The sequence below is a fragment of the Bombus impatiens genome, unplaced genomic scaffold (assembly GCF_000188095.3).
Source record: "Bombus impatiens unplaced genomic scaffold, BIMP_2.2 scf_0106, whole genome shotgun sequence".
NCBI classification, from domain to species: domain Eukaryota; kingdom Metazoa; phylum Arthropoda; class Insecta; order Hymenoptera; family Apidae; genus Bombus; species Bombus impatiens.
The window spans coordinates 86,076-110,889 of NT_176525.1; the positions used below are offsets into that span (position 1 = coordinate 86,076).

General features: G+C 36.2%; 1 protein-coding gene across 9 annotated transcripts in view; it reads left to right on the forward strand.

The window, feature by feature from the left end:
• LOC100744677 overlaps nt 1–24,814 on the forward strand; it is a 126,354-nt gene that overhangs the window by 22,446 nt on the left and 79,094 nt on the right. For 6 of the 9 annotated variants that reach the window (XM_033318645.1, XM_012380705.3, XM_033318646.1 and 3 more), the window contains 3 exons: nt 9,800–9,843; nt 13,315–13,405; nt 22,843–22,851. In XM_033318645.1, coding sequence (XP_033174536.1) covers nt 9,800–9,843; nt 13,315–13,405; nt 22,843–22,851 — 144 coding nt within the window. The remainder of the gene's footprint in view (nt 1–9,799; nt 9,844–13,314; nt 13,406–22,842; nt 22,852–24,814) is intronic. The other 3 variants (XM_033318648.1, XM_033318652.1, XM_033318653.1) reach the window with 1 other exon arrangement.

The following is a 24,814-nucleotide window of genomic DNA, read 5'->3' on the forward strand; positions in this document are numbered from 1 at the left end:
ACGGCTTATCGCCACAAATTTAACGACCGGTTAAGCCGACCGTTTTATTCGAAACGCTCGAGGATAAACCACAGCGTGAGCCGTGGGATGACTACCGGACTAGCACATGGGATCTGTAACTGGCTGCTCCACTAGCGCAATTAGCACAACCTATACCGCTATCGTTGCACGCGTACAGCTCGACATATCACAAATATGTACATGCGTATCACAGCGTTCTTGTTATCGCTGGGATACGGACAGAGTTCTTGCTTATCCGTGCTCCCCGTGTTCCGTTCACCCTCTTTGAATCTGAATTTTTCACGTGTACACACGATATTTATTTCACGCTGGGGTAGTTTGCGTTTCTCGTCGACTATGTTCATCATTGCTCGTGTTGGTTCTTCGCGTTGAATTGATTATTTGGTTATGTTGCGTTTTTATCTACTGTAGCTTTTTTAGACGATCCGTTTTTGTGTATTATTGACTCGGTTGTAGCTGAGAGAATGGAGTTGTTTCGACCTTTTCTACATCTTGGATATACCCACGACTTTTTACTACTTTTATTATTACATTATTCTATCGATTGGTTTTTGTCAATATCTTTCTTTGTTAGCTTTTTTAATTGATTGATTAATATTTTTAAATAATTCACTTTCCTTGTACTAATGGGAAATTTTTTGGTTAATATGTTGTTTGCTGGAAATTTTGTGTTGTTAAAAGTTCGATTATTTCTATCTAAATCTTCTTCGTGTTTTTTTTACTAGCTGTTCTTCCTTTACTCTACGATTTTTTACGAATTTCCACGAAATCTACGATTCTACTTTCCTTGTCCTTTTTCTTATTTTATAATATGTTTCTCCTAATAGTGGCAGTTTTGAAGCATTTATGTCAGTTTTCTTCACCCCGTAATTTTCGTTTATTGTTTCATATTATCCCACAACTATTCTTCCCGCATTTATCGTCCCTTTAATCTTTCAATTACTTCCAATTCAATTACATTTCTATCTCATCCGTTGCTTCCTCTCTTATAACTTTCCCATTTTTCACATTTCCATTGCTACAATCATCACTTTATCATACACAAGTGATATACAATATCACTTTTTCGTCAATATGGAGGAGCTAAGGTCATAGGGTCGCGAGTCGATCCAATTTTTCGTACATATGCATATCGGTCATTGTGCTTGTTCGTAGTTTTCGCAGTTCGATCTTGAATGAAATGCAAATTATACTGGAGCTGTTTGCTTCGCAATATGAGGGAAGCTCTTCCATTGACGTGTTTACAGCGCGTTATTCTCATACCATACAGCTACGTGTTTACGCGTTACTTGCATTAATTATAGTTACAACCGCGATGTGTAAATAAAACGTCAATTCTGTGACGTCCTCGTTAGTACGTCACTGAAGCAGAGATAAAACACGAATTTTAAATCGTAGCTCGTTTCTGTTCTCATATACAATCAACCGGCAGAACGTTCCACTTCCCTCTTTTTTCTTTTTCATACTTGTGATTTCATAAAATTTAGAATTGATTTAATGATCGTTCTTTTATTTTGTAATATCTAATTTCGCGTTTTTGAACGGTCATATCCAAATTATACATTTTTATCGAGAGAAAGACGTTTGAACAATACAATTTCACGAGCACCGTCCATCGGAAAGCTATCGCCTCTTTTGCGAAGCTTAATCTCCGTTATAATAAGACACGTAACCGTAAAATTACTATGACCATCGGAAATTTGAAACATATCGACAAGAATATCAAATTGTTTCTAAAATAGAAGAAAAACTTAGTAAAACAATCTAATCCACTGCCATATTATAGTTTTAGTATCTGGATATAAAAAAAAAAGACAACGTTATTGACTAGTTTTATGCGTCGGCGACGAAATTTCTGACTGACAAAATCTTGATATAACCGAGCGAAATTGGAAAACGATTGAGTGACGCTTGCAAGCTTCAGGTTACAGTCCAATTGACTTTGATCTGCATCAGTGGTTCCCGATCTGATAGTCACAGTAACATACTACCAGGAAAGCTTAGAACAAAGTTTTCTTGATATCTTGTCACGATAAAACCTGCGCAGTTCTTTCTACAATTTAATCTTCAAGAAATGTCGTTCTTTTAATTGAACACTTTAGAGGGCTAAATTCTCTTCGTATATTTCGTACTTTCCCAGTATCATCGATCATCATATTTTCATATTATGTTCTTCTGTAATATCAAAATTCCTTTCACGCTTCGTATTATTGGCAACCATGAAGGGTAAAGTCTAATTTTAGTGCTCGTTCGATCATTTTACAACCATAATTCAATATTTTTTATCACCTTCAAGAAAGATGTCTCCATAGATATAATCTACAAATTATTAACCACGTATAGAAATCCTAGCATTTATTTTAACAATTACAGCGTTTAGAAAATATATAACAATTCGATAAATCGAGTAATTGCAAGAAGAAATTTACTTACATCACAGCCATGGAATAACAATAAACTTAAAAAAGAAATCACGAATGTATCTATATCTATACAATTAAAAACATTCATATAGATATTCCATTGTTTCGTTTATCATTACTTGACGTAAGAAGACAAAGTCGAGTAAACGGTTATCAAACACCAAACGTCAACAGGGAAAAGGAAATTATGTACCTTTCATCGATCCAATTCTCCTGGATTTCACTTGAAAGCAATTCAACCTTTTCCTATCCCATAACTTCTCTCGATTCGAGGTTAGCGGAAATGAAAAAGTACATTTTTTCTTTGTCGATTACCGGTCAAAAGACAAACGAGCTAAAGAAAATGGGTCAAATTCCTATGTCTTCGTCGGCTTACGGCACATAGAAACGTGACGCACTCCATCTTTCATTTATCAAGCGCTCTTTTATATTTGACTTCTCGCTTTTCACTGACAAATTACGCGCTACGAGTGTCTGGTGAAGCAAAACCATAAAGATAGAAATACGAAGATGGAGTACGTAAGCAAGCTGAAACTACGATATAGCAATGGAAAGAACGTTGCATAGAAGCACATTCGTATAATAAATATGTCAGTGTAACACGGAGTAACGAACGGCGTCAGTGTGCAATGTCTGATTACACAAAGATAGGAAGAGTCTTTATGCAGCGTTCTCTTTCTATTTCCATATCGCATTCAATCATGCGCACGGTAACATACGACTCGTGTAATCTATCTTTACACATATTTCTATGAACAAAACACCGGTGACCGACATTTCCTGCGCGCACGCGCGTATTCTTTGCCGCTGCTTTGTTAAATAAAGCTGCGTTTACAGTAGGCAACTTTCGGTTGGACGATTGATTGCCTGGTGATGGACGTGAAGTTGATCAAAGTCGCTCGTATAAACACAGTGGCAACCAAGTTGAAACAACCCTTCAGAATTGTTCCTTCTGTCAAAGAATAGATTTGAATGCGAGTTTAGTATTTAAAGCGAGAAGCAAGTTAAACAATAACTTTCACGAAACGAAGAAGAGAACACTTTTCAGATCGATTCGGAACCACTGAAAGAGATTAAAGGAAGATTTGGCTTTTATATCAGGACCTTGTTGCATAATTGAACTACATACGTAATATCATTAGTGAAATTTTGTAAATCACGAATTACAGATTATCGGGATTAATAAACGCGCTTGCACGATAGTAACAAGTTTGATAATAAAAGCAAATGAAATTTTACAATCAGATGTTAACGTAAATTAATTGCTATTTAATTACGTTTGACAAAGTTTGTAACTTATAACTTGTCAATCTGCTAATATTATTCATTGAAAGAGTACTATGCAGCAATACTTATAGCTATTGTGCTTTTTTATATACGTAGACAAAGGAGAAACATACTGTTTATAGTTATTTCCATTCTACGCGTTATTCGCGTCAATGTAGATTAATCTTGGTCACAGGTAAATTTTTATTTCCTTCGGAAAATGGCATGCGTGATAAGAATTTAGATCTTTATATATCTCGATATAACTTTTTTCACGAAACATTTTCAGTGACGATTGCATGTCACAAACAAGCTGTTGCTTAGAATTAGTTGCGGATTAAAAAATTCTTTGCGTTTCGTAGAGTAACGAATATTTCAATAATCGTCTCGATCATAAATGAAACTAATCTGATCATTTATTTCCAGAAATAGCATTCGTAATTGGGTATTTGAACACATTCTTTGTACAGAAAAAATTTGGAGAAAATCCTGTATGCATATTGTTAGCGAAAATACGTATGCAAATTTTATTAACGCGATACAATCGTTGCTTTACGTTTTCTAATATTTGCGTTCTACGCTCTGTTCTGTTTTTCCGAGAAGTTTGCTAGAAGTTAGCGGTAGAAACTGTACAATTTTAGGAGAGTTCTTCAAATTTTTGTAGTTATCTTCGACAGTAGCTTTGCAGATACAGTATACTTAGCATAGAAGTTCACATTGGCGAAAAACTTTCCTAAACTTGAATTTACATTTAAGAGAGCAGAAAAGGTTAAAAATATCAGTGTGGCCTTGAGTGCTAGTCACGCAGCAGGCATTGACGTATGTATGTAGGCATTGTCGAGATGTTACGATAACTGATTTTGACAAGTAAAGTTTAATCGATGTTTTTAAACTACGATTCGTGTTCAACGTAAAAAAGGAAAAAAAAATGATTTGCATGATGAAGTTGTATACAAGTACCACTTTTCTCATAATTTTCAATTCTATTGTATGACCACCAAGTTGCTGATAATTCTCCTGATAAGACAACTTTACCGTAATGTCTCGTAGAAATTCTCGAATAGGCAGCTTTTACACTCTATTTCGAAAAGAAAAATCTAAAGCGTGTGATGATAGATTCAGACTTGTAAATATGAACATGAGTGAAAGAAAAATACTTCTGCCTTTCCTGCTTTAGAATATATTATGTTATCTAAATCTCATCGTAATTCGTCGTGTATCAGGCAAGAATAGAAAATTGAGATGAAAAGATAAATTAATTCAAGTTTTAGTACGATACTATTATACGTTTAAAGATTAAAGAAACAGATAGCTTATATCGCTGTAAGTACATATATACAAGTATAATAAATCTAATATATAATTATAAAAAGGAGAAAGCAGCTTATATACATATATATATATCAAAGGAATCCAAATCTTAAACGTTTAATTGCGAAAACAGCGAACATTCATAAAGGATTTGCCTAGGTATTTAGTCACCTATCACCTTAAACGTATCAATCTCACGTATCAATTTCTTCTTACATATCACTGCGTCGTTAGTTCGCACAACCGATTCATACCATAAATCGTTACAGCAGCCCCTTCCTCGATGTCCATCGATTACAGATCGATCAATCAATCAGACTCAAAAATTCCAATCCCTGAACACGAGGTTTCTAGAGCATGGATAAGCAACAGCAACTCGAAAGCTGTATCATGAATGTATCACCTCGTCGAGACACCGCGACGACGAAATTCCACGTGAAATTCTCTAATGTTAATAACATTTAGATTATGAAAAATCGTCTTTTATATAAAATTAAAAGTCTCTGTAAATGTCAGAAATCTTGGGCCATCTGATGAATAACATTGAAGTTTAAGAAGTACTTAGCTACTTACACTATCCACCGGAAAATTGGAATTACATATACCGCATTTCACCAAGTGCAACAATTTTCTTGGACGAAAGTTAAGAAATTTCAGGTAGGAAGTTTCTTAATACGGCTAAATTTTTCATTTTGAAAGTGAACCGCCCGAGGTACATTAATCATAGAATTATAGAAGGTAAAAGGGTACGAAGTAAGATTGAAAAATAAATGATTAAAAGGCTCTGTTCTGGTTCTACTTTACCGTACTTGATAAAATTCTTATTTCATTAAAATACTTTGTCCAAATGTGACTTTTTTTTTATCAAAGGTTATTGAATCAGAGTGTTAGATATTTTTTTAATGTGAAGATTTATTCGTACGTGGTTCAAATTAGAAAAAAAGCGCTGAGGAATTTATTAATACGAAAACTGATAAAAACGACGTAGACTACTACCGATACTTAAAACATCGATCTTAAATCGAAAAAAAAGACTTGGAAATCTGCGCTAATTAATTATTATATGAGTACGATTAAACAGTACCAAACTTCTGGCTGATAGTGTAGATATCTTGGTCAGAGAAGTGTCGCCGAAAAATGATATTAATAATTAGTCAATACGAATGTTCCTTACGTGTTATTGAACAAAAAAATCGTCGCAGTGTCCTGTCAGGCGTTCACATCGTTTTATCGCACTTTTTCTCATATCATCGGTGTCGTTTGCCATTTTCTAAACATTTCATATCTCATCTAGGGACGAAGAGAAGCCAACCACAAAGGATACTCTATCTTTCGGTTAATGAAAATCATTTAATCGAGGCTTCTCGATCTGTGTAGAGTGAATTTATATGGTCGTTGATTTGTTGCATAAAACGCACAGATCAACACGCCTATAAGGGGAAGGTACATACGTTTGTTAAGGCCTAATCAGTAATGGACAACTTGTTAGCACTGTAATAAGTACACGATACTTTCGTTCTTAAATAAACGCTTGTCAAAATTATACTCGCGAAGCGATGCTATTCCACGTAGGTTATACGCGTATAGTAATTACTCAGTTGTAATTAACATGCCTTCGAGCGCGTCTCTGTCGAGAATTGATAACGTTTTGGGTACATGAATAAACAACAGGGCTTTGTTTTCACTCTTGATTATATTTGCTTCTATCCTAGGTAGTCTAGTTCTGGACCAGGAAATTCGTTCATCGTAAGATTTAACCCTTGTGTAATATAACACGAGAGAGAGAGAGAGAGAGAGAGAGAGAGAGAGAGAGAGTTGAACAAATTGTCAAGTATACAACATTACAAGTTTTATTTCTAAATTTTATTAGACGCTACGTAATCGTTACGAATTATCGAGCGTATGTGGTGTGGTTTGACATAAAAATACAACATATCTCGACGATGAAAAGATAAGATTAAAATTAATTCTTCTAATTGGTCATCTTTAGATTTGTTTAACTAAAAAGGTTGTAGGAATCAAAATAGCGTTGAAAGTATCCTTAGACCTGGTTGTTGATGTTATTTAATTTTGGAAAATATTTGATTTGCTGATAATGTGTGGCGTCAGTTAAGGGAAAGATAAAGAATATAATAGACAAATTGCTTTTTACGAAAGATATTAATATATAGCAATTTTTAGGATTCAATAATCAAATACGTAGAGTGACGTCTTAGAACCCTTTTTACTTTTAATCTAAATATAAAGTAATTTTCTACTTTTTTAATTTTAGTATAAATTTTATTGCGAGAGAATTCGCTGTTAAAATGGATCAGGCACTTTCTGCGAAATGATTTTCCGATGTAACGCGATTTTCATTTCCCAACAGTCTATAACAACATCCAGCTAACCTACTGAAGCTACGCTTTCAAGCTTCACGTTGAACGTCATATAATTAGTTATAAAGATATAAAATGTCGAATTAAATACTCCCTTATAACTGACCTTTGCAAAGATTTTAGCTGAAAATGTAAAATATGATATTATTTCTTTGAAAAAGCGGGTACATAAATCAATCTGATCGCATAAAGTGTATCGGTAAATTAATATTCCAATAAATTACACCAACTCTATACATATTCATGTTCATTTACGCATAATCATTCCATTGCAATTGCTCCTATCAAGCAAATACATAGATCCAGTTTCTCCAAACATTTTATAAAACATTTTACCTATACTAGAGAAAAATTCTAAACTATCGAAAACTCGCTCCGTATTTTTGCTACGCGACTTTACAAGCGCAAAAATAGTCGCTGTCTTCACGGTTCGACGAAAACTACGTTCCGATCAAATGATTTCGGAGTGTTTCGCGAGGAGAAAAATTCGAGATACGTTGTTAATAGCGTTATTCTCATTCAGAGGACGTGCTCGAAGGCGCCCACTTCGTGGCTAAACGTGAACGAAAACTAAGGCGAAAAAAATAAAAATGCAAGCAAGCAAGCAAACGAACGAAAGAAAAAACTCAAAAAAAAATTAAGAAAACGAAGAAAAAAAGGTGAATACAAAGTAAAAATTGTCATGCTCCAGTGTTGTCTAAATAAGCTTCTCGGGTGAAAAGAAACCCCCCTTTTTCCGCAAGACTGTTCACGCGAAACGATCGAGAATTAGGGCAGTGACAAGGAGACAGGTAGATAACGGGGGATGGCGTCGAACGGCGAATAACGGCGTATAAGAGAAAGGAAGGAAAAGAGAAAGATGAAAGGAATAAGAAAGGGACGAAGAAGATACCTGTGGCTCTAACTCTAAATATACTTGTTACGCTATCCATAAGTTTATATTGTATCTCTATCTTGACAGAATTTACGAGGTATTGTACGTGATATTATATTTATACGGGCTGTTACACACTGTCTCCAATCTTCCATTCCTTCGTGCGACACCGGGCGAACGAGACGGATAGACAGATAAGGCGCAGGCGAGTGCATACGTGGCGATAAGAGGTGGGGAATGGAGAGCGAGAGGAAGAAGGACAACGATGGAAATCAAAGACGAAAATTCACTACAAATCTTTCTAATCAAATTTCCACAGCAATTTCCATTCTTATTGCTCGCATATGATTATCGGCTAGACGTTATTAGACGACTGAAGTAAGAATGAGAACGAAATTCGATAAAATTGTTCGAGGGGGAATGATGAGAAGTATAGAACGAGTCGCTGGAAGGTGAATAATTTTGATTAAGAATTTTAGTCTCCTACCACGAAAGGAACGTTCTTCGTACGGCTAAGCTACGAAAGATACGATCATCCTTTACCTCGATGGTGCAAAGTTATTAGAGTTCAACACATCAGCAACGTTCTGAAATCACCACGATCTAAAATCGTCGTCCTTTGAACCAAAATATCCTCCTGGAAACTTTTGATTAACGAGTATCAGTGTAAACCCGTGATCCATGGGGAGGGAATTAACGGTTAGAAAAAGGATGTACTCGTCGGGGAAACGAAGAAAGAGATTAAGCTAGAAAGTTGCTGCTTCGTTCCTGGTTCTGGTTTGCGCGGTTGTTGAACGCCACGATGCCAGTCGGGGCGAATTCGCAGAGACAAAAAGCGAGCCTGCGAGCAATAGAGGTGGGAACGGACAAGGTGACAAGGCCGGAGAGAAAACGGCCACGAGGACAGGTTTTAATCTGAGTCAACAACTGAGAGGAAGTGGTCGAGGCAGAAAGGACACATCGGCAAAAAGGTAGCACGTAAAAGAAGAAGAAGAAGAAGAAAAAGAAGAAGAAGACGATATATGAAAACAACGAGAATTTCTTCCTTTTTCTAGTCGTCCCTGGAGTTGTAAGTTGAAGAGCAAGAGGGTTGCTGCGAGCGAAGAAGAAATTACCCTCTTCCTCTCGAGTCTCCGATCAGCGCTCGATTCTCTGTTTCAACGGAGCTTTTCTTACCTTTTAAGTCGACGAAAAGAGACTGATTTGTGTACAGGGCAAAGCATTGTGCGTGCGTGGCCACGAAAAACGAATGGAAAGAAATTTCTAATCCTCTTTGCGTGCTTCTCGCGAACAATTAATAAAAAGAATAAGAAACGAAATCAGAGGATACGAACGTTCTCTTCATTTTTATTTATTTTCGGAATTGTCTTTCTATTTCGTTCCAGTGGTCACGCGTTTCTAAAGACTGTGTACAATATTTTTTCGTACGCCTGCGCCGTCGTTCGCGCGAACGCGCGTTCTCCCCTTGGTTTTTTCGAACTGTTACTAAACTTGTTTCTTAATAAACTTGTTTTTTTGTTTGTTAGAACGGCAGTGGACCTGGTGGCGAATCCGGTGGAAGAGGCAACGGGTGAGTAGCATCAAACGTTTATCGATCACGAGTCCAATTACGTCATTGTAATCGTGCTAGACTTTTATCTTCCCTGTTTTCCACGCTGCAAACGTTTTTCCTTGAACAACGAACGAGTCTTTCCGTTTCATGTCTTTGACGATTATCGTGTGAAATTTTGTTAACCCACTTGCAACTTCTGTCTATGAATATAAACGCGATTTTTTAGATGTTTGAAAAAATGACGTGGTATTCAAGAGACGGAGGCAAAGAGAGAAAGAGTTTAAATATCAACTCTGAATTATATTCATTATAAGATCGCTCGCTTGATATTTTATGCGAAATTATTCTATAGATAAAAATATTTTCATTGCAGTTATTTTCATTAAGTCTACGTACATGTGCTTATATAAATATATTAATTATATTATATGATATAAAAATTGCGAAAAATAATATTCAGCAGCGAGAATTGTTCAACGACAAATTTACGATTAAATTTTTGAACGTGTCGCGACTGGAACCTTTTCAGAGTAAATTACATTCCATAACGTCGAGCTGTTATTCGTAACGTTTAATATGTTCCATAAAATAAAATGACAAAATACAGGAACGAACGATAGAGAAGAAATTTTTGTCGTAACAACTACGAATTCTGTAGTTCACATTCTGTGATAACAATGTCATCGGTGAACAGAATTGCGAATTCTCTTCTGTCCATCTTGCGCACGTAACAGGGAAAATTCAATGGAAGGAATTTGATTTCATAAAAATAATTCGTCGTCGAAGAATTGAAACTCTGGCAGAAATGAAACTGCAAACGTCACATTTCTCATTGGATCAGGAAAGTTCGGTGCCATAAAAATTCTATCCGTATGTTTCTATTAAAATCTCCTTGTCCAATAGCGTCTGACAGCGGAATTGGCTACGTAAATGACAGCTCCTGGCTTATTCTTCCATCCCTTTTCTTCAGTTCACCCCTTCCTTTATATTTCTCCAATTTCTCCAAAATACATCATGTGAATTCTTTTATTACGCTTTTGTTTGCAACGACTGTTCTACAAAAACAACGAAATTTATCTAATTACATTCTTCTTCTTTGTATTTCAAAATACGCGAGCTTCGAATTGAAAGTTTAACATTATTGCTCATAAATATTTTCAACAAAGGATTTATAGAGTCATCACGTATTCAAAAAGAATTCCAACTTTTTAACAAGGGTACGATCTATTCTAGCAACTAAGGAATAAATTTATAAAAGTTCCAACTGACGAGCTCCGACTTGTGAAAATCTTAATTATGTATTCGATACAATTTAGCGACAAACTACGAGTCCTAAGCTTAATGATAGTGCTTTCGTTCGAATATATCCAATAAATGAAGTTAACGTACGTATTAGCATGGAATGAACAAAGATGTTTCTAAAACGAGAGCAATAAATTCTTTACAAGGCAGTTAAATTTGTTCCTGAGGGTCGTATTGTTACATTCACGACAAAATTCATCAGGTTGAAAGCCACAGGCCATTTGTATAATTCCGTTGCCGTAAAAGTCGACCATATCTCTGTCCAGCTAACGTTTAGTCGATCGTGCATTACGAGAGCACAGAATTGCTGATTAAACGTTGTGAAACTCGTATAATAGCGATCGATTCTTCGAACCTACGTATAAAAGACATATTGGCCTGTAATTAAATTGTTGCAACGCGGTTCCCTGGCTTTAATGCGGTCTCTCGGATCTAGCGTCTGATTTTGTAGAAATTGCAAATTCAGGAAATTAATAGCGAATAAAATATTAAATGTATTACTATGAAGACTTGCAAGAGGATAATAACTGAATTATCGAGTTGATACGAAATTTTATGAAATTTGAAGAAGGATGTAATTTTTTAGTTAGGCTGAGGACCAACCAAAAATATACAAATCTTACGATGTCGTAATTTAATTAAATAGAAAATTAAATAGAACAATCTTCCAGGTATATACTTGAAACAAAAGAAACAGATATTATTAGTAGCATTTTCGGTATTCGAGTATTAAGGAAATTAAAGTTCAGTAAAATATTTCAAACTTTGTTATTGAGATCATTAAAACGAAACTTATGACAGGTATTAAATTCAATATTCAACTTTGTACAACTTATCGCGCGAATATGCGTCTAAATTTATCAACTATTAATTTCTCAGCGAATGCTACAACTTGGTTTTTGTGAAATTTTAAGAAGCAATGAATACCTGCAATAATCAGAGTAAAGTTACATTAAGCTTAAAGTTTTGACCATGGTCGTTAATACTTTACCATCCTGATAATTATCTAGGAAAGAAACTCGAGTAAACGACTTCCCTATGAAAGGCATCAACGCTAATTGCAATTCAAGTGCGAGTGATTGGTAGAAAGAAGGTTGCGTGTTGCCTGGATGAAAAAGTGAAAAAAAGAGACGATAATGGAATAAATGATTTGAAAGTGATGGATCGTATTACACAATCGCTAACAGTGCCGTCTAACGTTAATTCGTAAATTTGCAAACAAAATCAGAATAACGGAACGCGAACTTGCGGAGAATTGGGTCATCGTTTAGATGAAACGATAAATCTCGGCTGTACGTACAATCTGAAATATGTACAGGTTCTCGTGTTTATAATCAAACACGAAATCTTCTCGATCTCTGATATTCTTAATTATATTCGATTATCTTGGTCGTGTTAATTAATCCCTTGTGCGATATACGTCTAAAAATTCTCCGATAAGGAATATTCGATTAATTTCCGGCAAGTGAATTTTGAACTTCGATAAAAAGAGAAAAAGCGTCCTCTGATGATAATGAGGGAGGAAGATCGGATAAGTGGGTGAGTTAAGGTTCCTTAAAACTTTCTGATCGGTTAAGTAGCTCGGCATGATCTTCAAAGACGAAGTTGCCAATTTAATCGGAAAGTTCGATTACTTTCAATCTAATATCGATCCGACCGGCAGCCTAATTCACAAAAGATTTATTACTACGATCAGGTATTTCCTTACACGCGATCCTATAGGTAATCTACGATCTAAGTACCCATAAATTCGGCCCCCGACCAATTATCAGGCATTCTAACGTTTTATAGGTTTAATTACATGATTGCTCCAGAAAAATATTCCCGAAATTCCTTGAATATTTCAAATTCGTTGAATAAAGAGTATCGATAGGGTACCGGGCCTCGTCTTCTCCACAGGATCCTCGTTCAATGATCCTCATTTTCCAAACAGTTGAGGAAAGTTTTCTAACAAAAGTTTTAGAGTAAATAACTAATCTTTAAATGTAATTTACTACGAAATAGATTCTATTTCATATTTACATAAACTTGTTTCATCTTTAATCCTCTATCTCGTTTTTCTACGAAGGAGACCACCGTTAGATTAATAGTTCCAGATCACAAAAGTCTTTAACCCCGACCCTGAGCGTACGTCCGCTGAAACGATCCTTTAATCGAACCTAACGTTTCCAATTGCTTTTCTTTCAGGCATCCAGGAGACAATCCATTCTACAGCAATATCGACAGCATGCCGGATATTCGACCGCGCCGAAAGTCGGTGCCATTGGTCTCCGAGCTGGTACGTAATCAATTGTCCATTAACGTAGCCGGAAAATGTCCTATCGTTTATGCAAATATGGATATGTACACGTATACGAGACACGGACGCGTATTCACGTTGTCCGAATCGTCTATGCCTACTCGTGAAAATAAACAATCGTACGACGACGGTATCATTTTGTTGGTTTACCGTTGTCTCGTCATCGTCCTTCTATTCGTTCTCTGTCCTCATCGACGTCGCGTCGTCGTCAATATTGTCGGTGTTCTAGATCGTGGTCGACGTAGACACTTTAAAACTTCTGCAAACCAGAAAATTATTTCAACAGCCTATGTGACTGTGCTATTAAATTTGTCTTAATGCTGTTTATTAAATTCTCTCTAATACACATTGAAATCGAAACTACCTCGAATCGACGACGTTAGACTGGTAGGGTAAAGTTTTCCTATTAAAAACTCGGTCTTTGCCGTTTTATCGCAAACGGAGCATAAACTTCGGGAAAGTGAAACCAGAATCTATTTTCAGCCTTTGCGGTCTCCTCTGCCTATACTTTGTTCAACTTGCGTTAATAGTTCGGACGTTGAATAATCGGTTGAGATTGATTACCAAACGTTCTATCGAATATAAACGAAATTATATGACTGTTTTTGATCTTATTGTTTTCAATGTTTTCTTATATCTTATAATTTGTGGAAAAAAATTTAATTCTCGATTAAAGCATTTTTGGAGACGCTTCGAACTCGCGTATAATTTAGATACCTTATTTTAGAAATTTTATATAAATGATCGAGATAGAAGCAACTTTAACGTTCAAACGGGATTCGAGGTTCGTTTAGATAATAAAACTCAGGTAACCTATGTATTTATGAATTTTGAACGTTACTGGGAATTCTTATTCGAAAGAATATTCTCCTTCGCAATTCATTTTCCACGGTACAAATTAATTATGCTTCAATTAGCTCTGTTCGTCCTTTTCATTCCGGATCTTTGCCGTAACTTCAATTCAGAACCGTTTCTTCGATTGATATTTTCTGCCATTCAATTGAACTCTCGACCTTCGTCTCAACGAAGCTACTGATTAAAGGAATCGTAAAAAAGAAACAACAATATTATTCGCGTTCGCCAATCGTATCTTTAGAATGACTAAAATCAAATTAAGATTAATTTGTAATTGAATTCATTCATCCGTATTGTTTCGTTCTCCATTTTAAATAATTGATTTCACAGTTCCACTTGATAAACGGAGGAAAAGGTATAAAATTTTGAATATTGGTCATAGAAAGTATAACATTTGTATTTTTGCACAATAAATCAGTGATTATTTATATAATAATAATACACGAATTCGTGCATGTGTGTCTGTGTGTACGTTCTTCTACGATTTCTTATTCAGAATTATTACTGTCGCGTGTTATCAACGTTAAGAGCTTCTAGTAAATTATGAATTCGATATTATCAATGCCCATCCTTAAAATTCCTTTAGTCGGAATCACCATCGAATGAAACTTCTTCTTTATTCTACTAACATCATTTTTAATACACACTCGTCGTTGCTATAATCACGTATAGTAATAAATAATTCACTATATTGAACAATTCGATAAATCGACGACCACGATAGACACCGACCAAAGCTTTTCGTGACCAATGCTTCTTAACCCAATCAAAATGTGCTCCTTCTAAAAATATGTCCATATTCTCGCAGAAGAAAACAGGAAGGGAGAACTTCCGTTATGCAAATTTCTTCCCGCAACCTCGACCTTGTATCCCAAATGTAAACTCAGCTCCTCCACGATCCTCCTTCTCCATCGATAATTCCTGTTGCACCTTGCTGTTATCCATGTTGAAAACGTCGCTATCCTTTGAATTCATTTGTTTGCGTGCTTGATCCTTGCAAGACGACGACGTCGAACACGTGAGGCTACTTTGTCGCGAGATCGATATCTGTTGTGCCGTTCGTGTTGCCTTCGAGAGTCATTTGCTTTCGAGATGATACTATCGAAAAGCGTTACAATATTTTAGGATTTATATAAATTGCCAGTCATAACTATTAAAAGGACACTTGCTCGTTATATTTATAAAACTGTAAGAAATTTTAATTTATCTAGTATCAGATGATTTCATAAGTAATCACCGTTGTTTCTTGTTTCTTAAATTTCTAAAATCTTAAATTTCTAAGATAAAATAAAACGGTGTTTACTAAGATTTACTAATCAACGATTAAAAAGAGTGCAAATAACAATAGTATATAAATGATCGATCAGCTAATGCAATCGCAAAGGAAATTTTGTTTTATCACGATAACGATTAGTTATATATATTGAAAGTAGTAAATAAAATGTTTAAGCATCTATTAAATATCAAAGTGTCTTAGTATTTATGACTGGCAGCGTAAATGTGACTGGAAGAATGGTGGTATCTTTCTCGAGAGTGACTCGATTATCAAACGGCCCTTCTCTTCCTCGTCGTGCAACCTGATTGCGTGTACTGCGTTTCGCTGTTACGTCGTTTTTCGATAACTCAAGATTTTTCCAGAGGAGCGTTACAGACGATTTCACGATAAATTACTGACCATTCCAGCCTGAATGCTAACAGAGTGGTCGCGTTCGTCTTTTCAACAAACTTTTAAGGGTTGCAAGTTGGAACGCTTGCGAGTTTGTTGCACCTTGATAGAGAGATTCTTATAACAATTACATGGAAAAAGGATGTTAGAGCGTTCTTACGATGGAAATCTTTTAAACTTAATAGTCGACCTTTTAAGAGGGTAACTTAAGATAAAGAAGATTTCTCGAAAATCGTCTGTAAACTGTCCGCTATTTGTATACTCCGTTACTAGTGCTTTGCAGAGTATGTTCGTTCGACGTTATTAAACTTTCTACCGAAGATCCGGGCGTCGAATAGCGTTTTTGTCCGGAACATATGTTGGACGACTCGCTGTGAAGTGGTGACACAAGCGTTACATGCAGGATTCCTGTAACCTGTTGCTTGTAGAAGCTTGAAGAGTCAATAGAATCATCGTCGAATCGCTGTAACGTTTGTACGGAAATTTTAAGTAGAAGTAACCGCAACTAATTTATTCGAAGAACGTCAAGAATGATTTTCTATCGAGACGACACACTTCTATTATTTCACAGTTTATAAACCGTTGATTTTGAAGAAACAAGATTTTGACGATGTTCGAAGTTTTTAGTCGAAAGTCATTGAATACGAACAAAATTGCTAGAAAGTATTTTCCAGACTAATTGTCCACGGCATTCTGTATCTTCTACGTAATTATTCACTGAAAGCATTTGAAATTACTCACGTCGTTTAATATCTACGCAGAGTAATAAATATCAGCGATATTCGAAATTCATTTCAAGATTCTACATTCCTCGATAAATTCCTACTTTACTCTAAACTTGTACAAATTTCTCAAATCATTTTCTCCTGTACAGATATCGAGACTCGTCATCTGACGTTGTAATATTTTTCTACACTCAGGTCGAATATACTTTTATATCAAATATTTCAAGATATCAAATTTGAGCAAAAGTACGTTTCCTCAAAGTCAACGGAGAAAAAACCAGCTCGGTATGTTCGGTTAAATCGCTTCGTTTGACAAATCCATACGTCCGCGTTATTTTTATCTGTGATTTAACATTTTCAAGAAGACGATGAACGACTACCATTTAGACTGACCAAGGAACTTACCTCGCGAGAAGATCTTTTGTGTCGTTCTATTCGTTTCAGCTATATTTCCGAAATGCTGCCATTATTCCAAGTCAAACGTCTACATTGGCGCCACGGTTTCCACCGATAAATCTGCGCGGTCCGGCTTTTTTTACAGCGCGATAAATCCGTCGCGCAGGGTATCATTTCCAAGATTACCATCGTCATTACGACTCGAACAACTTGTCCGTGAATCGTGTTGGTCGTTAAAAGGTGCGCGTTCGTAAAACGCGCGTTTATCACGAAGACGAAGTCATCGCGTAAGCGTTTTTCGTTTTCGTTTTTCATCAACGTGTGACCTTTTTTACGGTTTGCGTCGCCATTTCACGGCCGTATCGTCGCGTGGAGAGCTTCTAGCGAAACAATATGACGGCCGCAACGAAGAAGCAACAAAAACGCGGCTGCAAACACTCGCGTATCACCGGACTTGTGATTCGTTTTACAACTACCGACCTCCTTTGACTAACCCTACGTTCTTAACGGGTCGAGCGAAAATTCCAAGGAGCATTTAAGGAAATTGAATGGACGTCGTAGACCTTTCAGGCATTGTTTCATGCTACAACATTTATATTTTGATGCTACATTCGTGTGAATATGAACGATTTGTTTTTTTTTTTAGAACGTATCGAATGAACGCGATTTTCTCTTCTTTTTTAAATAAGCAGTTTCTGAATCGAATTTTATTAGTTTGTAATTTACACGATTTCAAACAGGAATACATAAGATGGCACGTGATGTACGTATTTGTGGTGCAAATGGAAGAGTGAAACATACATACGTATATACATGTGTTAATTTAGGTATAGACTCGAAAAAAATCTTTTCAGGGAATAAATGTATTACGATTTATGGATGGTAGAGTATACGTTGAAGGAAAGTTGAAGGTGTAAATGTAAAGTTTTTGATACGAGATTTTATCTCTATATTTGTGAAACTCGATAATTTATTACATATTATCTGACTTATCTTTTTATTATGTAATAAAGGAATCGTTACTTATCAATATTAACGTCGATGTGTCTAGCAAATACTGCAATACAATTCGCAGAATAATTTGTAGTATATAGGCTTCTTTGAATATCATATAATCATGATCTGTAAACAAAATTACTAAGAAATATAATTTCCTACAATCTTTTAATATCTTCAATCCCATTTAATCAATTTTCAGTATTGAAATCTCTCGAAAATGAAATTTCATATTCCACTCACATGTAAGAAATACTATTTTTCTTCCAATTGTACCACAAATTATGTTTCGTCTTGTGTGCCACGTGATTCAATTCGACCGACATTGCGGAAACACAGATAACAAATGCGGCAGAAATTAAAGTGACCGAGCAAATTCCAAAGTACGCGATTTAGATGACTTTTTCCAACGAAAGGTATCGCTGTCAGCGGTAAACGTTTTCGATGGTCAAGCATTTGCTCTACATATGTTTCTCGACGATAGAATTCCGTAAAAGAGTTACGGTAGTTTTTCGTTCACCGTGTTGTTCTTTTCTCTTTTCTTTCGTTTAGAATCATTTTTAACTGTGTCGTTTAAAAACTTAACTGTTAACGTTTTCGATCAAAACGCTCGATTAAAACAATTTCCGATGCTGTGGCTATAAGAACAGTTAGAAACAAAATCCACATACCAATTTTTATCTGTTTCGCGTGAAAGAATTTCCGAACGCTGCGAACCAAAACCACGTAGATACAATTCGATAGACGTGGAAAAAGAAAAAGTTGCCAAACGATCTGGAAAAGAATTGTTCGGCAAAAAAACATAAATAAACCGAAAGCTTTTAAATTAGTCTGATGAAAAGTTCTGTATGAAATCAATCTAAAACTAAGAACCACATATATAACCGAACGTATTTCCTTTTTATTCGCCGTAAGTGAAGTGCCATTCAAATAAAGCGATAAAAGATTCTTCGTCAAGAAGCTAAATGTCAAACTTGTGTACATACGATAGAAATTTATTTTACGATATTCTTGACCTTGTTTCTCACGAATACAAAAATAATTGACATATAAAAACGACTACAGAAAAGTCTTCGCTCGTTTCTATATTGAAAAGTTTCACAGAAACTTTCCAAGCAACTCGTTCAAGAATCGCTATAACCTCGATATCGTTGCATTTTCTACTTACGTGGTTCATGTTGCATACTTAACACAAAGAAAAGTGGAAATTTCTCAAGGGCTAGAATACCGTCGCAATGGCCTAAAAAAACATGTTAATCGCAAGGAAAGCCGTGCGTGGAAAGCTCGAACGAAATTCTACGTCTGTAGTAATTATCTGCGTACTCGAAAAGACGCGTCGTGTTTCGAAAAGCTCGAAAGCTATGCTCGTCGCTTGCGTCACGCTCGCCCTTGCGACTTCCGCAGCTCGCGTGTTCGTACGTCGACTTTAAACGGAAACTCTTAAAAGCAATGCGGTCCGATCGTGTTGAAAATTATAAACAAAATGTAAGGGGAAAAGGCTCGTTACAACGTTATTTACTTTTCTCGTATATATGGCTTTCTGAATAATCTGGCTTTTTGAATAATCACATAGGGATAAAAGGTATTCAACTCGGTGACATTTAATCCTTCGCAACTTTAGGCCAGCTTTCGATATTCCGTTGCAACGTGTTTGAAGTTATTGTTTTATTTGCTGATATTTCATATGAATTTTCGTTATTACGAATATACGTGTTTTGAAAGGATGAAAGGAGAATAAGGGGTTTGATGAAATTTGTTAATTACGATATTCAATAGAAGAATGGTAATGAATAATGGTAAATGAAATAATGATACTTGATGTGATATTGATATTGAATCGCGCGACGAGATGTTGACAAAATAATGAGATTTAAATGTTAAATTAGAAATAATTGCGATTACGTTTCGTATTGACTTGTAATGACAACCAAATGCTTATTTATTTATGCGCAGTAATATTGGAAATATTATACAATAATAATCGTTCGAAAATAATACGGAATTCATAACAATCTAAATATGGTGTTCGTGTCAACGTGTCGTAAATAATTTTATTTAAGAGGCAACGAAATGTTAACTCTTCGGAAAACTAGCTAAACTTATACTTTGTAATACCATATCTTTTATATTTTAATGATATGATTGATATCGTCATTCAGGCCGTTGCAATGGAATGGATGAAAGCACGAATATGCAGTTCTAAGGATAAAAGATAACGCCGATGGAAGAACGTTGAAATTCTATCTAAGTCTGAATGTAAAATAGAAGAAATTCATTGGAGAAACGATGAATGCATCGCGCGATTATTTTATTCAAAATCGAACGCTGAAAAGGGCGTGTTTAGAGTCGTCTATGTTCGTAATAGTGAAAAATTCTGATGAGAAGTAATTGCATGGTTTAAGGGTGTAAACCTTTCAAGCGAAGCATTTCTTGGCGTTATCACGAGAACCTTGAAGTGCTTGCAAAATGCCTGTTCTTGGAATTAGTAACCCATTGAGACTTTAAAATTAGAAACTTTCATACAATTTTAGCTTATATTCGTGAAACCATGTAATCAAAGCCTCTTAATCGCGGACGTAGTTAGTCAAAAACATGGAAGCACTTTTAGCATCATAATTTTACTGAAACATTGCTATGTTCTAAAAAATGGGAGGTTCTTATTTTTTAATTTAGAAAAGAAAAAAATGTATTCTCCGTTTAGTGGAAATTTCTTTCAAAGCGTGAAAATACGATTAAAGTAGCGAGTCTTAACGTTTCTAAAAAAAGATGTCTTTGAGAAAAATTATGCACCATCCATAATTGATTATGCGAACCATGCAGTTGCGTGCTCCACGTACTTATACGTCACGGATAATATTAATATTTAACCCTTATATCTCGAGTAAAAAAAAAAAACCGAGACAATATTTTACATTCGTGAGAAACCAGGATAATATCCATCCATTTTCTAAAAAATTTTACATTTACGCTTACAAATACATACATATAGATGAGAACAAAAGTAAATATAACGAGTAAAGAGAAAAGCTAGTAGAGAAAAGAAAGATTACGTTAAAAGTAGCTTACTGATATTACCTAAAACCCTTGTGTCTGTTAAATGATCACATCCTGCATCTCGGTTTACTTCACTCGCCCCTTTTTACACCCTCGCTACTTCACGCGAGTGTGCAAATCGAACCTTTCAATGTAACTCGATACACATCAAGTAAAACATTAAACCAGTGCTATCCAGGATAGCTTTCGATTTTCGAAATCTCAATTATTTTATTTTCTTTACTTTAGCGTAAAAACTATATGTATCGCGTGTCAATAACGTTTTACACATTAGCAACCACAGGTAACGATCCATTCAAGGAAAAATAAAACTTCGCCTAGTATAAATTATGAACAGCGCTACTTTAACGCGTTTCATGGTATACGGCGATTTAGCTTTAATAAAACTCCGGCGTCAAAGAGAAATACAATTACGTAGTACTTCGATTATACTTCGATTATATTCAAATTCAGGAAACTAACATTTATCCAACTTTTAACATTCGGCATTTCCTCTGGGTCTACTTTGCACGAATAAAGAACTTCAAGGAAAACTTCAACATTGGTATTTATCACGAAATCATCGATGAAGCACATGCAGCGTAGATCAATTTCCAACGCTTGAAAGAAAGATTCCAACAGCTCGAACCGTGACTTCTCGATATTCGATCTTCGCGTGGCCTCGAACAAAATCCCGCTAATGAAGAGCATCGATTTTCGCTCGACCCATTGCGTATGTGTTCTGTGTGAAGTCTAGTGCAATCGATACGGACAGACTTCTCTGAAATTACGTATATTGCCAGCGACGAGCGGGATTCGAGGAGCACGAAAATAATTTCCACGATGGACGTCTTTCGATGCTTTCGACGATCGTGCAGCACGGCTCCTCGAATCGCCTCGAATCTTCAAACCCCTTTAGAAATCTCGACCCGTCTGTCTGTGACCCCTATGTATGTTCGATGTCAACAATTTTTTTCTCTTGATTGTTGTGTACCGTGACCTTGCTCCTTGGAACCCCGCGTCCAAGAAGTGCATTGTCCCATCTAGTTGAACCGGAAACGAGAGCCCCAGGCGATCGATGGAGAACCTACGAAAGTTTGCGGGATCTCGAGGGCGTACAGAGGGCCTCGCTTGTTTTGGCGCAGTTTGACGTTCGCGTTGTTGTTGTTGTTGTTGTTTAAACGCAATTCACGGTATAATTATATTGAATACATTGAAGGGAGCATTAAGGGGTTATTGGAATGGAATATGCAACTGCGCCACTTCGATCCAGCAATTTTAGGTTCTCGCGTTCAACGAGAAGGAATAATATTCTGAAGCAAAGCAATTGAGTTTGAAATTCGATTACGTTTGTAATATAAAGTTCGATATTGTAGATTCTTCTATAAAAAATGAAAGTAGGATAAAGAATAATATGAAGATTCGATTATCCATTGGATGCTTAAGTTTGGAAGGTTATTACCTGTCTTGTTGAATGATCGACGCGCCGTTTCATGCCTCCCGTGTCTCTAATCTCTAAATGTATCTGTTATCCGTAATGTATGAGACACTAGAAAGAAAAAAAAAAAAAAAGAAATCAAACCAAAAAAGCTGCAACTGATAACACTTACTAACCGGCATATAATGCCATTTTTCTTTGTTTGTTCTCTGTGGCGCCCGTTGTTGTATCCACCTGAACACCTGAAAAAAACAAAACCACTCACTGAAAAAAACCTCTCAAAAAATCTCAAAAACTCTACCTCCAGGTCTTGAAGGTACTAATTAAATGCCTCCTTAACGAAGTTTAAATAAAAAGGCTTGTTTTCGCCGTATGTAGCGCATGCTTCAGCTTCTATGGATAAGTATTATTCTACTTCTTTCTTTCTTTCTTTCTTCTTTTTCTTTCTTTCTCATTCTTTTCATTTTCGCAGAATTTTTCTTTTCCGCTTGCTCGCACTCGCTTCGATATGCACGCGCGCGCGTGTGCTTTCTATGTCTCACGCTTTTCGATTATCTCGCTTTGTTTACTCTTTCGGTTCCGTGATTCCACTGATTATTTCATCTTCCGTACATCGCAATCGCGCGAGCAACGTTTCCAACGCGCGATCTCCGCCCTTCTGGCGCGATAACCAGTTTAATTACTTCGTAACTCGCCACTACCCAGGGATTTTCTATATATAACCGAAGGATTTTTCTTTTTTTTTTTCTTTTTTAAATAACGTTACGAGCTTGCGGGCTGGTCTCGCGTGTCACGATATAATTATCCGGGGACCGACGCGACGTTCACCCAACCATCTCGTTGCTGTACGAAAAACGAGATATGCCGGTAATTGAGGGAAGCGACCAACGTGCTTCCTGTACTTGAAAGGAAATGTTGCTCGCGACCAATTTTTGATCGTTCGCCACATTTTTGCTAATTGTCGCCTCCGTATTCCGATCTGTTCTGCTGTCGCGTTACTTGAATCGATCCCTGACTGTGATCACACTCGGAAGACTAAATTTTTCCAATTTTCGTAATGCTTCCAAGTTTTACAGCTACGATGTTTCCATGATTTCTTTTTTATTCCTTTGATTCAGTATCGTTATTGCGTGAAGAAGAAATAATGCGAAGACAAAATGGAAGGATTTAGTCATTCGAGATGTATTACAGGCATTCGATCGTGATCTTATTTGGTACTTCAATCTTCTGAGTGTACCCGCATGCGTAAGAATGTTGATCACGATGATGCGCATGAACGAGTAGACGAAATATACGATAGTTAGTAGGTACAGAATACGACACGTTTGTATAGCATAGTTAGACGAGTAACTCTAGATTTGACGTTCTGAAGGCCGTATCGCGATTACGTTAGCAGATAAACTAACCTACGTGTCATTCCTCCTGCTCTTCCTTTCTCTCTGATTTTCACTTTCTTCCAAACGATGTGTCTTTTGGTTTAAAAAGCGAGAAAGGGACAGCAAAGGACGGTTTGTCGTACATCCTGTAAAATGTAAAGAAAAAAGAAAAGAAAGGTAGGAAAAAGTAAATGGACAATTGCAAAGGATATGTCCAAATAGACAAATATGTGCAATACTACAAATATTTGGAGAAATATGCTAGTCGAAGTAAGGAGATCCTGTATACGATAAGAGGATTGTGGCGAACGCACATAATTTCCATCGAACGTGTACAATTCGTCATGTGTGTAGTACGTACACGTACGAAGAAAGGTGAAAACGTAGACGAAGCCACGGTGCACCGTGCGTGAACGCTTGTAAATATATATATATATATACACACCACGAACACGCTTTTGAGAGAGTAGAAAAGCCAATAGAGTCGACAGCGAATGTAGGTGACGCGCGAAATTAGACGCTCCGTATTAGTCGTCTATCCACGGAGACAAGACAGTAGCGCATGCAATGAGCACGGGGCCCCGTGGACAATATCTTAATTGAAATCTAGCCAACCGCAAATCCTACCACGCGCCACACCAACCAGACGTCATAAACTAATTGGATTAGATTCTCTCCGTAGAGATTCACCAGCTCTATCTCGCTCTGCCTCTCACTATCACCCCTACACTCATTTATATCTCTTTTCATTGCTCTATTTTATTCATTTTTGTTTTATTATCTTCTTACATATTATATTCGTCTTTTCATTCGTCGTTTATTTTATCGCATTACATCTCATTATGTTTTTTTTCTTTTTTTTTTACTTTTTTTCTTTTCTCTGCATTGTTTGATCTTGCCCTT